The sequence below is a fragment of the Jaculus jaculus genome, chromosome 15 (genome assembly GCF_020740685.1).
Source record: "Jaculus jaculus isolate mJacJac1 chromosome 15, mJacJac1.mat.Y.cur, whole genome shotgun sequence".
Lineage (NCBI taxonomy): Eukaryota > Metazoa > Chordata > Mammalia > Rodentia > Dipodidae > Jaculus > Jaculus jaculus.
Window position 1 is genome coordinate 75,402,761 of NC_059116.1, and position 15,110 is coordinate 75,417,870.

A 15,110-nucleotide genomic window follows, 5' to 3' on the forward strand; every position below is an offset into this window, starting at 1 on the left:
ACGGAGGAAGTGAGGTGTGCACCAGCATCCACCCCTCTGCTTCCTGACTGCACATGCAGCGGGACCAGCTGCTCCACGCTGCTGCCGCCCCACCTTCCCCATCGTGGCCAGGATTTCCTCGAAGGTTAAGCTGAAACACACTCTTCTTTCTTTCCTTGTTTTGTCAGAGCAATGGGAAAAAAATAACTAATACATTAACCAAGTCTAGTAAACTTCAAGTGAAGGAAAAAATGTGGTCAGGAGACTGTTTCTCTCTTCCAAGATCTGGATTCAGTGACATGGTGAGAGTGGAGGTTAGGGAGCAAGGCCCAATAACATTTATTTTTTAAAGAAGACTTGGTGATTTTGAAGCCAAAGTAAGTTTGAGAACTGACAGCTGAGGTCATGAATATACTCCAAAAGAACGTTGCTCCTGAAAAGGGCCTTTCACGATTACTGCCTTATCTTCCCCCCAAGGGACCAAAGCAAGATGAAGCTTTAGACAATGCATTTGTCCATGCACATAAGCACTACCCTCTGCAATTTCAGAAGCTCATCAAGAACATTGGGAAGTAAATGACAGTATCTTTGCATAGGACTAGAAATTGCTTTCTGGTGTTGGTTACAATCCCCATAAATTTGAATTTCTAAAATAAGGAAGCTGAGATACCTACATCAAATCTGAGATTAAATTAGGATGTTTTGTTATTAGCTTTACTATTTTTACCTAGAAGATGGCCAGATGTTCATTTGTCCTCAGTAGAACTAATTTTTTTTTTAAATAATGTTTTTATTTGAGAGAGAGAGAGAGAGAGAGAGAGAGAGAGAGAGAAAGAGAGAGAGGGGTATATGGGCATGCCAAGGCCTCTAGCCATTGCAAATGAATTCTAGAATACTGTCACTTTATTCATCTGGCGTTACATGGGTACTAGGGAATTGAGCCCAGGCTGTCAGACTTTGCAAGCAAGCATGTTTAATTGCTGAACCATTTCTCTAGCCACACACCTGCTATTTCTGATGACAACCTCCCTAAGAGATTATTTAAAAGCTTCACAATACCTGATTTAACTGAACCTTTCTGACTCATTCAATTCAGAGGTTCAGTTAGCTGTGATTTTCATAAGTTTGGTCAGGCTTGCCATGATCACTCTCCTTCACCACACCATCATGTACTGGCAGACGCCCCCAAAATATCCACCAGGCAAGAAACCTTGAGGGTGATTATGTGTGTGCTTTTTTTTTTAATTGTATAATTCATTTATACAGAGAAATCATTTGATTGGTCTATTTACAGTATTTTCCAATTTTCATTTCCATGGGCAAATATATTTCACATAATGGTTAACATTTACTTGGACACCACTATAAGCCTGTGATGGCATAGGGCTTTCATTCTCTTTCCTCTCTTTTAAAGAATATAATCTCATTTTAACATCAGCATTTTGTGGTAAGGTCACCAATCTTTCTCCCTCTCATCCTATAAAGAAACCCAACCAAATTTGATCTAATATGGCCAAACTGCTAGCACATTCCATGGCTTTCTTCTCAGAGTCATTACTGTGGGCATTATACACTGAGGCAAATAGCGTTCACACCCCTCCAGCCTTCTACAACTTCCCATGCACCCTCAGGTCGGACTTCTGTCTCCTTTCACGCACACTCCTGCACAACCAGGCACCGCTACTTTAGACGAAACTACTTTCCTTTGCCCTCTGTTTTCTTTTACTATTCCAGTCACTTGCCTTCCCTTTTACTTTTCAGACAACACTAAAACTTTAAACAAAATCCTCGAAGTGGTTTTCTTTCAGTAGTCTAGATTACACTGAGTCATCTCACGTGTCTTCACCACCTGAAATGCTACACTATAAAAACTGAAAATTTCTTAATTGGCTCAAGAACAGTATGGCTTAGTTTCACTTTGTAAAATTAATATGATTTAAAAACCCCACATACATATATATATATACATACACACACACATACAAACATTTTTTTTAATCAAGAAGAAAAACACTTTAAAGACATGCCAATTTGAAGAGGCATCAAAGTAAAAAAATAAAAGCAAATACTAAAAACTACTTTACAATAAAAAATTAAATAATTGGCAGAATAAATGAATGAAAACAAGGAATGTGCAGTGAGAAACTAATATAAAGCATTCCAGTTGATAAAATGGAAAACATACTAAGCTTTATGCTTTGTTTTCCAAGGAAGCTATGCGTTCCTGTCAATACTGAAAATTTTCAAACATAAAAATCTTCCATGTCAATTTTAGGTGTCACTGTTAAAACTTTCAAATTCTTCATGTAAGGTTTAACAAAGAACACTGGTTGAACTCCAGCATTTGCAAAAGTTTGAATTTTAACAAACACTGTAAATATCACATTTGGTTGGTATTGGAAAGTCAATGAATTCAGAGTTAGGAGAATGTCCATCTCATACATATTTCATTTCATTAAAAATACCAGGCTTGCATATTGTAAATAAGCCAAGGAAATACCTTTTTTAAAAGCCTGCAATTTAACAGTAATCTGTGTATCTTTAGCTGCCATAAAAAAAAGAACCCCAAACCATGAACATGTTACAACAGGCACAGAGAACCCAAGGATGGTGCTAGGCAAGATAGACTGTACACATTTATAAATAAACAGTCTCTCATCTCTCCTTTACACCAGAGTCTCTTTCCGTTTGCCACCTAGCTGGGCCTGGTCCCTTGCTCTCCGGAAGCCAGGAGGCGTTCGGTGTGCCTTTCCGCTCCTGGGGTCTTCCCGCGCCAGCACACTGGAGCCACACCCAGACGTGGTCTCCTCTCCTTCCAGCTGCGTGACAGCGGAAGCCCCGGACGCCCTTCTTGGGGCTCTGAGGTTGCCAGCGGAGGGGTCGTTCTCCTCATGCTCTTCGTGGAGCTCTGGCAGACCCCGAAGCTCTGGGGTGCTGGCGGCCTGCTGGAAGGGGGCGATGGCGGTCCGGATACAGCTGAACCACTGCTGCTTATGGAAGACGTCATTGGCTTGCAGAGTGTGAGACTGGCCTGGGCAGGGGTCTTGGAAGCGGACTCTAAAGATATTTTTAGCTGCAAAAATAAAGACGGAAAGAAGAAATTACACTTTAAAAATCAATTATTCAGAAGAAAGCAGTTATATACAGCCTGAACCGAAGTGCTACTATTTATGCAGTTAACTGCGGTCAGTTCCAAGAGGCCCTGACAGCTCAGTGCTGGTACATGTACCAGGCAGGGCGCGGCGCCAGTTCTTACTTTCTTAAAGACTAAGCCTAGTTTCACCGAGGAACATTTATATTTCTTTTCTTCTTTTTTAGAGACGGGGTTTCACTCTGTAGTACAGGCTGGCAGGCCTTGAATTTACGGCGATCTTTCTATTCCAGCCAGTCCACTGCCCAGCTACTTTCTTTACAACATTTAAAAGGTTGTAGTTTACCTTTGTCTGAGTTGCCGAAAGCTCCCCGGAAGGAGCCTCCCATGCGCACGTCACCATCCTGCAGGTCTTCCAGCACAAGCTCCTGGACCGGGATCGGCTGCCGGTAAACCTGGTAGGATTGGCGCTCATTGCGAGTAACAGGCCGAGTCAAAACCAAGATGTCTTGAAACAGGAACACATAAAGTTTCTACAGAAATGGAAAACAAACACTTCCTAAGTATAAACATTATGACTTTAAGTGATTGAAATGCATTAGTAAAATCCAGATTTCACATGTATTTTCTAATATCTTTTTTGTAAATAACTTCATGAAACTGATTTCAAGGCTATGCATATTTTATTTGGAATGTTCAATCCAGTTGTAGGATACTTTTCTTTTTTAAGTTGGCCTGTACTGCCAGGTTGAACAGCAGCTGAGTAAACAGCATGTGTCTCAAAGCCCTTACTATGAGTAGGAAGCACTAGGACTTGAAACATCAGTACTGCATGTCAATCTTCTAACCGCACACATTCAAAGTGCACGCTGCTAAGACGCTAATGGCTCCATCGTGTCTACACAGACAACCCTTAACCGAGGCCCGTGATATAAACCAGAGGTAACGGAGTGCAATGACTTCTGGGAAAAAAAAGCCCAATTATAAATTGAACTTTTGAAAAAACACACATGAAACAAACAGCATTCTATGATTATACTTATTTCTAGTAGGTAGCAAGGTACTATTTAAAAAATAAGCTTAAAAAATAAGTTTGCTTTCCATGTGCTGTACACATTGGACAATGATAAAAGCTTCTTCCATAACCATACAACACTTCAGAAATTTATTCTCAGGGGTACAGTTTCCTATTAAAATCACAACTCAGTTTTTAAAACTCTTAGCTCAACATGTTGACTTACATGTTAAAACTGGTATGTTAATGATTTTCTGAGGCATAAAATCATTGTATTTACTCTGTTGCTACAGAAACCGAGTGTTTGCTTGGTGTAAGTTGACAACACAGTAGCTTTTACGTGCCGTGGCACATGACACCGCGTGATGAGTGGGCAGCGGGCTCCTCCCCGCGGGGCCGGCGCACTCACGTGGCCGTGCTTGCTCTTCAGCTCCCCGTGGCACAGCAGCACCTTACTGGCCTCGATCCTCGGGTCCTTCTGCTTCTCGTCCAAGTATTCCAGCTTGTCGATGTAGTACTGACACTCAGACTCGCCTTTCTTCACGTTGATGTCAGAAAGAACTCCTTGTATTATCAGCACCTAAAAATGATGGAAAAATGGACAGAGCAATTTTTGTGTATCAACTAACTCTTCCTGCTTCCCTACAGAGCAAAGGTGTCACATGAAATAACAGAATTTAAAGCTTCAAGGGACTCTAGAACTCAGTTCAACCAGTCTTTTATTTTACAGATGGAAAAACAGTTCCAGACACACTGGGTGATTAGTCCAAAGCTACCAACTAACTAGAAGAGACCAGCTTAAAATTCAGTTCCTTGACTCAAAAGCCATGTAAAATGTAAGTGCAGCACATGTGCGTATACTCAGTGCATAGTAACCGATATATTGTGCACTTATAATCCAGGAACTTGTATTTATGAGATTTAGAAGTACCACTCCATCTTTTGCTAAGGTAGCCAAGCACATAATATAAACAACAACTGCCAAGTTCCTGTATTGGATTACTTACTGCTTCCTCCAGAAGCTGAGCGTCGGTGTGGTCTTTTGGTGTATGTTTAAGGATCTCTTTTAACAGCAACGGGTACTTGACCAGGCGACTTCGAGGGATATCTAGGAAACTCCACAGATCTAGTTTTCTACTGAAGGGAGACTCAAGACACCGCTGAAGGAAGTCCTGGACTCTTGGGTCCTGTTTCTTCTGATCGAGAAGAGCTTTGGCCGCCAGCTGGTTACTACAGTAGCCTTTGTAGGCATGCAGACCTGGTAACTGACAAGAAACCAGGACAAAGGATGACACAATCTTGTTATGATTGGGCACACTAACGAGCCTATGAGCACAAAACAACAGCATAGCTACTACTGAGTTTTAGCAGATGTGGACAATTTCCTGAGATGAGAATGGGAGGAGAGTGTTCAGGGTGCTCTTTTCCAAGTTCCCTAATTTGATTCAGATCAACTGAAGACTCATGACTTCCACTTTCTACCTTCACTTGCTAGTTATCTGCGTTCTGGGGACAGATGAGGATCTTCTATCATTTTCATCACAGCCCTGATGCTGTTTATGGGCCTGTCCATTCCCAGTGAGATTACAAATGCAGAGACTGTCTTTCATTACTGAATGCCCAGCGACCACTCCTTAAACAGTGCCTAGAGTCTGGCAGGCACTCCAATGGTTATGAGAAAGAATGTAACAGACAATTAGCACCATATACTGTGGAAATTATGTTCATTTACATACATACGTATTTGTAAACAAATGTGTACTCAAATGAAACCACCTCTCATGAAGTTTTTAAATTTTTTTTTTTTGGTTTTTGAGGTAGGGTCTCACTCTAGCTCAGGCTGATCTGGATTTCACTATGTAGTCTCAGGGTGGCCTCAAACTCACCATGATCCTCCTACCTCTGCCTCCCAAGTGCTGGGATTAAAGGCCAGCGCCACCATGGCTGGCTGAATTTCATTTTTAATACTGTGGCTTCTTATTGTCATTCTAAAGTTGTTTGATTTTACTGCCTTAGTGTTCTTCAGTCCTAGCTGTGGGAGCACACTGATCTGATGATAGGCACACTAACGTGCAGCGCAGCGCCTCTGTAAGGAGCATACCCAGTTCACGAGAATGTGACCAATCTGTTCCACTGTCCCATCAGGCTTTGTCGCTTCTCCTATTCTTGTCAACAAATCTGAAGTTTAAAACAGCAAAAGAGCAATAACATCAACAACCCGTCAACACCACATTATGAGTGTAACTTAAAAATGACTTGTGTTAGTGCTATTCACATATTAATAGAAATTAAGAGCACATCTAACCTTCATGCAGAGGTATATAAGCGTCCAAGTCACCAAATATATGTGTGAGCTCCTCTTCTGACATGATAGACAACTTCAGCATGGGGTCATGGTACGCCTAGCGGAGGGCAAACAATGGGTCAAACAAATACCAAGCAAAGAAACATTATGAGAGGTATGCTCTTGAGTATTCCCGACTAACCATATAACAAGGACCTGGACTTCATAAAAGTAAAGTCTACATTAATTATCCAAAATGTGCGCTCACAAACTCTCAAATCAGAAGAGATGTATCTAAACCATCTTAAAACATACTTATTTTCCTACTTCTGAAGGTTGAGAAGCCCATCTTTTATGAGTTGTGGAATGCAATCTTTGAGAATTAGGGTATACGATAACAAGTTATTTACTAACCTTTCTTGCGAGTTTGAGATCCTCGATTAAATCCTGTTCACCTCGGGACATTTCATATATTGCCTAAAGAACATCCAGCAAAGTTAGAGATGAAAATCACATAATTGATATGTCCACTACGTGACGTTTTGAACAAATCTTATTAGGGTGACTTGGTCCTAAAACTGTGATTCAGGGATTCAGGATGGAATCTCCAGTAAGACATTGTTCCAGGTCTCATAACTGTGCCATCAGGGTTATGTGCTGATGAACAGCACCTATCGCAGACTGCTATGTTAGGTGTTAGGAACTGCTGCATGAACACACATGTGTATTTAAGAGATAGGGGTCTATTTTTGCAGTGTAACTCCATAAATGTGGTTTTGGTACTAAATGCCAGCATACCTCCTGACGTTTGATTTCTCTGGTGGTTAAGGACTCCTTCATACTGATGTCTAGCATCTCTGACCATAGCACACTGCTTCGTCTCTTGGTGGGCGTTGGGACTGTTGACCTGCTAAGTGACTTTTGAGCAGAGGCTGGAGATCTGTGGTCACCACGAAGGGTGAATGACTGAATGAGGTAAACAAAAGAGAAAATGTGATTTTGAGACTACATTAATTATGCAGTATTTTTAAAAAGTGTATATAACAAATTTTTCTAAAAGTTTTGAGAATTTCTCAATGATTAATGATTAAAATAACCCTTTAGGTTTTAATTTATCATTCCCCAAAGAAAACATGTTTAAGTTTAGTAGTGAAAACATGTTTGTGTAGCTCAAAGGAAAATACAGATTCTATAAAAAGCCTTGGGCTGAAGAGATGGCTTAGCGGTTAAGCGCTTGCCTGTGAAGCCTAAGGACCCATGTTAGCCAGATACACAAGGAGGCACATGCATATGGAGTTCGTCTGCAGTGGCTGGGGGGCCTGGTGTGCCCATTCTCTCTCTCTCTCTCTCTCTGTTGCTCTCAAACAGATAAATAAAAAATGAACAAGAAAATTAAAAAAAAAAAAAAGTCGAGCTGGGCGTGGTGGCACATGCCTTTAATTTCAGTACTCAGGAGGCAGAGGTAGGAGAATAGCCATGAGTTCAAGGCCACCCTGAGAATACAGAGTGAATTCCAGGACAGCCTAGGCTAGAGAGAGACTCTACATCAAAAAAAAAAAAAAAAAAAATCTTTGAGTACACACTTCCCCTTCATCCTTTTTACCTGTATTGTTTGACCAAAGCGTCTGACTGCTCCATTTCTTACAGGAGAGATTAAATTTGCTAAGGATGTGACCCGAGCTAGAGGTCGAACTCTTTTATTGCTTGGCTCCTGTGAAAACAAAACCAGAGCACACTAAGTGTGTGCTTAGCTGCAATGATTTCATACAAGCCTGGATGAAGCTAAACCCTCATACAAAACAGTATTTGTATATTATAAGACAGAGAAGGAATTATAAAAATGATTATTGTTCTTCATGTGACAAAACCAATAGCTTAATAAAAATAATGCTTTATTCTTATCCCAACTTCAGTATTTTAAAGTAAAATCCATACATCTGTGATTTCATTTTTAACTGTTTCAGCTACAGAATACTGTTTGAACATTTGGAACTGATCAAAACCACTGAAACCGAAGCAGAGAGGTGGTTAGACCTCCTGGGATCTGGTACCATAGTGACAGGCCTCAACTCCTGGCTCTGGGGAAAGCTGTGAGCCACAGGGTAAGTTGCTGCTCTGGCTAAATGTTAAGGACATCTCCATTCTGACTTTACTCCAGCTACATGGAGGCCATCAAGTGACCCATATGAAAGTACTAAAATAAAGAATGCCAGGTCACAGAAGGTCTCCAGATGTAACATAAGTATGTTTGTATTTGGTACCTTTGACAATTGTGAGATAAGATAATCCTAATGAGAATTTAGGACAGATAATTTAAAATTAAAATAAAAAAGAGGGCTGGAGAGATGGCTTACAGGGTAAGGCATTTGTCTGCAAAGCCAAAGGACCTCGGTTTGATTCCCCAGGACCCACGTCAGCCAGATGCACAAGGTGGCACATGTGTCTGCAGCTCGTTTTCAGGGGCTGGAGGCCCTGGTTCTCTCTCTGCCTCTTTCTCATTCTCTCAAATAAATAAATAAAAGTAAAAAGTAAAAAATAAACTTTTTTCCCCCAAAATTCTTTGATATGATCAAAGTCATAAAAAGCTTGAACAAACTAAAAAATAACCTCCTTCAAATAATTCAAGAAAAACTGGCAGAAAGTGTTAAAATATTTCAGAAGAAACTTAAATGAATCAAACATACCAAGAGGCAATTAGACTTTGAAGCTCATGATGTATAAACATGTGTCAGAAGGAGATGTGCAGTACTGAAGTAAAGACACTGCAACATAATCAAAGAGAATTCACAACTCTGGAAGCTTTTACAGACAGCTGTGGACCAGGCTCTGTCCCCTACCCAAACAGTTAACTGCAAAGTAAAGCTAAACATAAAGCCATGAATGTGTACACCTTCAATGAACTGGAAAAGAAACCTCAGAGATATGTCGTGAAATGGCACGCTGTGTGAGGGAGGGCATGTGTGAATGCCTTTGACACATCTGTGCAGACTGAGTGACACACGTGTGTGCAGAGGCCAGCATGAGGCCTTCCTTTCCATTTAGTCAAGTCAGTAGACAGTCTCCTGTTCGAATGGATAGAATTACCTCACAAAGCAAGATATACCAACCTTAACTAGACACCAAGCAGTGGTCACAAAGTTCTGTTATGTTTTTTGGAAACAAGAGGTTAGCATCCCTTTAAGACATTATCCCTATTTAAAACATTAAAACATAATTCACTTCCCAGTAAACCATGGAATATTCAACTTTAAGGTCCTCGTAAAGGTGCACCTCTCAGTGAGTCTTAAAGGAAAAGTTATTTTAGTGGGCCAAATTTTTGGATACTCTCTACATTATTACATGAAATAAAATTAATGATAAAAATTCTAGCCTTTTTAGGATTACTGTACCACTACTTGTTTCCCAGTAACTCAAAATGGTGTGGTATTTAAAGTGAAAACAATAGCACTTATTATTTTTGTTGTTGAACCCAGGGCACTGTGCATGCCAGGCAAACATTCTACCACTATACTACTACAACATTCAAATTTAGGTAATAAATGTCTAAAGGGGTGTTTACAAAACTAGTGTGCATTTTGTTCAGGCAGTCTCTTTAGGGTGGCACTTGGTGGTTAAATGTGTTCCACAGTTTGTTAAAAGTAATGATAATCTTATTTCTCCACAGAGGGCATGCCACTAATCAGAGCTTGGCAAGTCTAAAATGCCTGGTAAGAAACTGTGGTGCACTCGTGCAACGGAGGTTGGAGGCTGCCACAAGCTACACGTCTACCGGGGCTAACAGTGATTTCCTAGCCCGCCTGGGCTAGAGACTACGAGACCATCAATCTCAACAAACTAACGACAAAACAAGCAAGCAAAACAAAAAGCATGATGGGACATGTCCTTTCTGAGGACCCAGCGTGACCAATGTATGCCACTGTACGAACGTTTAAAATGAGGGTAAGACACAATGCTGAAAGGCATGCTACCAGTTTCAGCATACAGACGTTCTTGAAGGAGAGTCACAGAGAAACCTGAGTGGAAACGTGATCAGGAACACGGGTCATGCTGAGGTAAAGGAAGGGCAAAAGCCGTCTCTTTCAGAATGTGGGTTATGATTTGACCCAGGTGAGTTATGACCGAGCCTAGGAAGCTAAGAATCTACATTATAAGAAAACGCCCCTCTAAGAGATGGCTTTTGGAGCATGCATACCATACCGATGTTCACCTCTTCCCCACTGGCAGGCCTCAGCGATGGGATTTGGAGATGACTACCTACCTACCACCCAAGCAAGGCTCATACAGGGTCTTAAGAGCACTGAACACATGTTATGGTGAACATAAGAAGCTTAAAAACAGACATGAATCCCGAAATTGCACACTCTCCTTAGAAGAGAACCAGGAAGTCTAGGCAAACAAAGAGTCCTAACAGGGTTTCTGTGTGCAAAGAACTTTCTACTGTAGGCAACTTTTTATCAGGGCTAAAGTTCACTGGGAGGAGGAAAAGCCAATGCTCTCAGTCTAAGTTCATGCTGTTTACTCAGGTTAATGGTTAACGACACTACCCAGGTCAGCCAGCCACAGCATGGCTGTAGGACATCTGCCTTACACTGGGTTTTATTTACTCAATGTTCATAATTCACTTAAGAGTCAGATTTTATGTCCTAAAATAATTCTGAATACCTACAAACAGAAAAGTAAGTCTAAATTAAAGTGTTAAAAGGACATATCTTACACATAAGTCCAGCAACATGGAAAAAAAATCCTGTTGTAAATTTAGCTTTTCATACAAAGTTTTTTCCTAATGATGTCACTTAGTGGGCATATTTTCGTCTCTTCTATAGTCAATCAAATCACGACACTTAAGATTAGTATGTATCTAATAATCCTTTGGTTTACTTAATCAGCTTTTCTTCTTGGCAAGATCTTTAAAACCAGAAGTATAAGACTAAAAAGTTTTTTTTTTTAAATATAGAATTAAGTCAGGATTACATGGTATTTTCTGTCTTTTAGTAACAGAAACATTCAAATTACTAAGGCTGTGTTGAGAGTTCTAAAACCTTAACATCATTCCTGGTGCTTCTAATCCTTGAAATAAAGTTTTGCCAAGAAAATGGCCATGTGTGATACTAACAACAACAAAACAACCAAAAGCTAATCCTTGATGGCTCAAAAGATGACTAGTTTTAGTATTTTCAGTGATAACAATGTATAGAACACTCTAGTCAAAGAAAATGCTTATTCATTTTCATAAATGAAAATAAAACTGAAGAGTGTAGAAAAAAAATCAAGACCAAACTCCACAGCCAAACCATATCAAATAAAAGCATACCTCCTAAAGATGGTAGCTATTTTAACTACCAAAAGGGGTATGTGGAACAAACAGCTTTTCTGAGGCGTATAATAAGCTACATATTTAAAATGGAAAACTGGTAATTGTATACATTTCAGCACAAGCCCATCACTACCATCAAGAGAGGGTTAGTTAGTACCAACGGGAGTACACACTGCAGTGTGTAGTGTTCAGAAACAGAATGACATCTACTGTCCAATGACACCTATGATTTAGTTGAGTTCATAAAAGCTTTTAAAGGCCAGGATATCTTCAAACAATTAAAGCAAGGAGGGCAGACTTCAGTGCTTTGTGGGAGTAAATATTTTAACACTCAGAAGAAAGTGGTCCAGGATGACCTTACTAGATGTGGAAAGAAATGAGCATGTGTTCCAGCAGACAGCACTCCCAGTCTGTTCAGGAGCACGAACTCGGGAGGGCAGGTTCCTTAGTTCCCTTACACCACTAAGACAGTTCTATGACTTAGGAATATAAATTCATGTAAAAACGATCAAGTGTAAGAATCAATACTTTGCACTAGGGTAGTATATGCATTTAAAATCTTTTAATACAAGCTGTGCACAAACTCTTTTAACTTTAGCCCACAGTTCAACAGACATCAAACTTGCTTAAAGGTTAGACATTTTAAGATTTAATTCGATCGAAAGTTTAAAAGTGAAGCTACTACTTGGGAAAACCTTCGTTTCTGGCGCGAGGAACCCCCTCGGCGCCCCGTCTCACCTCCGGCTCTCTGGAGGGCAGGTTGGCGTCCAGGACTCGAATGGTCCTTTTCACAGGCAGGAGCGCCCCCAGCTCATCGTGCGCCCCCATGCTTCCAGCCTCCACCCAGGCCGCAGGGGCGCGCGCGGGGAAGCTGGCGGGCTCGGCTGCGGCTCCTGGTGCTCTGCTGGCTCGGCTCGCGGCCCTGCGCCCATGCCGCCGCCGGAGCTCCGAGTGATCTGCGTGCGCTCGCGTGCGCTCTCGCCCAGCTCCCAGCTCGGGAGCCGCGGGGCGGGGCGGGGCGGGGCGGGCGGCCCACGTGACCGCTGGCCACCTCCCCACTCGCCCAGGGCAAGCAAGGGCGCTTATCAAAACAAGCCCAGCCAGGTGAGCCAGGTAGGGAGGGAGTGGTGAGCAGGCGGGAAGAGGAACTGCGCTGAGATAGTTCCTCTAGCATCTAGTCCCACAGGGCCCCTTTCCTATAAAGCTATTAGCTAGGAAAGAAGTGAGAATGGGCAACTTCAAGGAAACAGTTCAGGGTTAAAAACCAATGTAATGAAAGCATCCAGCAGTGCACATATAAGTACAATTGTAAAAGTACCCAAACCTCTTATAAGCGGTTTCTAAGAAAACGGAGGAAAAGAAATGAGGGATAAAAGATGGGGGTGAATGTAATCGAAATGAAAGCACCGCAATGAAACCTACTGTCCTGCACAATTCATGTACACTGACAAAACCAACTGAAAAACTGCAGTAGCTGCTACCTATGTTTTCTGCAGGCTAGCAGAAGAGAGCTCGCTCTTCACTCACACACCCTCCTGGGTTGCAGGCCAAGCATAAGTTGGCTATTTTCAGGTTCAATATTTCTTTGATGGAGAGCAGATAAATTTTTATTTTAAAAATTTAATGTATGCATGGTAGATATTTTATAAAGGATGATTTCTGTTCTAAAACTATATAAGCTGAATTAACAGATCTTAATACAGTTGTTTTTGTTGTTTGATGTATGGTCTCACTCTAGCCCAGGCTGACCTGAGATTCACTATGTGGTCTCAGGGTAGCCTTGAACTCACAGCGATCCTGCTACCTCTGCCTCCCAAGTGCTGGGATTAAAGGTGTGTGCCACCACCACCGGCCTTAATGTAGTTTTAATAGGGTCAAAAGATGTACTTACTAAGCCCTACACTGTGTAGGTGAAGGGATGGGGCTCACAGGGCGAAGTGACCTGCCAGGAATCGCACACGGGGTCCGCCTCCTTCCTGGAACAGCACTATCTCTCATGGTCTGCTAGGGCCTACCTGGAGCAGACTTCTAGGGCCTTGAACAGCATGCTGCTTCTCACAGGTTTGAGGAGGAGAGAAGCTATGGAGGATGAGGAGATGAACTAACTGCATGGTCACAGCTGAGATAAGACAGATGGGGCACATGGTGTTGCTGAGCAGATGAGAGATGACAGTCACATTGAAATCAGGTCTGTGTGGCAATGCAGAAATCACAAGGCACTATCAAGAACTTTGCCCGAGGTAGGGCAGTCATAAAGAAAAGGATATATGCAACAAGTCCGAGATACTGAAACTTTTAAACACAAGGTGGGGGTTCACTTATTAACACATAAAATGAGAAACAAGATTTGAAAGAAACCTTGCATTTCACTGTAGATCTTCTGAGCTCAAAGTGACAGAAACACATGCTACGTGGTTAGTTGTTGGAAACGTTCAAAAGGACTTGGAAACGGGGCTGGAAAGGCAGTCTGGAGAGCCAGCTATGGGGACGAGAAGGGAGGCCTTGGGGTGAAGGACAGGCTTGGAAGAAGTGGGGATGAAAAGAACACAGGCCCAAGGGCACAGCCGGGGGAGCAGCAAGACGACCAGTGCTTCGCTGAGGGGCCAGAAGGAAAGCAGCAGCCAAGGGAACGAGTGTGACTTGTAGGCGACAAGAGAGAGAGAGAGCTCCACAGTGGGTCTTGAGTGTGAGTGTGACTTGTCAGCGACGAGAGAGAGAGCTCCACAGTGGGTCTTGAGTGTGAGTGTGACTTGTCAGCGACGAGAGAGAGAGCTCCACAGTGGGTCTTGAGTGTGAGTGTGACTTGTCAGCGACAAGAGAGAGAGCTCCACAGTGGGTCTTGAGTGTGAGTGCAGGCAAGGGCAAGGCACACAGGTGAAGGGCACTCAGCAGACCTAACTTACCGGTCTGCAGCATGCTGCCAGCTCTTGCAGGAAGGGCCATTGCCCTCCTATGATGACTGTGTTTGTTCTTTGTCTTGCCTTTTTGAGACAATATCTGGTCACCTGGCTGGCCTGGAATATACTATGGAGACCAGGCTGGCATTTATGGCCATCCTCTGACCTCTGCCTCCTGAGTGCTGGGACCACAGGCTCGTACCACCATATCCATGTTTTGTATATAAGATGAGGTTAATGATTTATGTTTCTGCTTTGAACTTGTAAACTTAAATGATATAAGATTGGGGATAACTTATCACCCACACTCTATTATTCAGCCACACCTGGGCAGTACATGTAATGTGGTTGGCCTCAAGAGTAGATGATTGTTTGTATAAAATGCTTCCACATAGTATTAACGTGGGGGCACCTAGAAATTGTGGGCCCCAGCTCCCTAAAGTTACAGGTAAAAATAATGATCTGCCTAAGTTCTTAGAGGTAATATGAACAGCCTAGGCGAGAATCTAATATGTAGTCTGGCTCAGTTA

At 42.1% G+C, this 15,110-nt stretch overlaps 1 protein-coding gene across 2 annotated transcripts in view; it reads right to left on the bottom strand.

Moving 5' to 3' along the window:
- Positions 1-932: 932 nt before the first annotated feature.
- Net1 (neuroepithelial cell transforming 1) overlaps positions 933-15,110 on the bottom strand; it is a 42,547-nt gene continuing 28,369 nt past the window's right edge. The window contains exons 1-10 of one of the 2 annotated variants that reach the window (XM_004662402.2): positions 12,422-12,601; positions 7,973-8,080; positions 7,168-7,335; positions 6,784-6,846; positions 6,391-6,487; positions 6,187-6,263; positions 5,093-5,350; positions 4,495-4,665; positions 3,417-3,603; positions 933-3,052 (exon numbers count right to left, since the gene is read on the bottom strand). In XM_004662402.2, coding sequence (XP_004662459.1) covers positions 2,646-3,052; positions 3,417-3,603; positions 4,495-4,665; positions 5,093-5,350; positions 6,187-6,263; positions 6,391-6,487; positions 6,784-6,846; positions 7,168-7,335; positions 7,973-8,080; positions 12,422-12,511 — 1,626 coding nt within the window. In that variant the 5' untranslated portion in view covers positions 12,512-12,601 and the 3' untranslated portion in view covers positions 933-2,645. Of the gene's footprint in view, positions 3,053-3,416; positions 3,604-4,494; positions 4,666-5,092; positions 5,351-6,186; positions 6,264-6,390; positions 6,488-6,783; positions 6,847-7,167; positions 7,336-7,972; positions 8,081-12,421; positions 12,602-15,110 lie in introns of those variants that run through there. The other variant, XM_045135015.1, reaches the window with a different exon arrangement.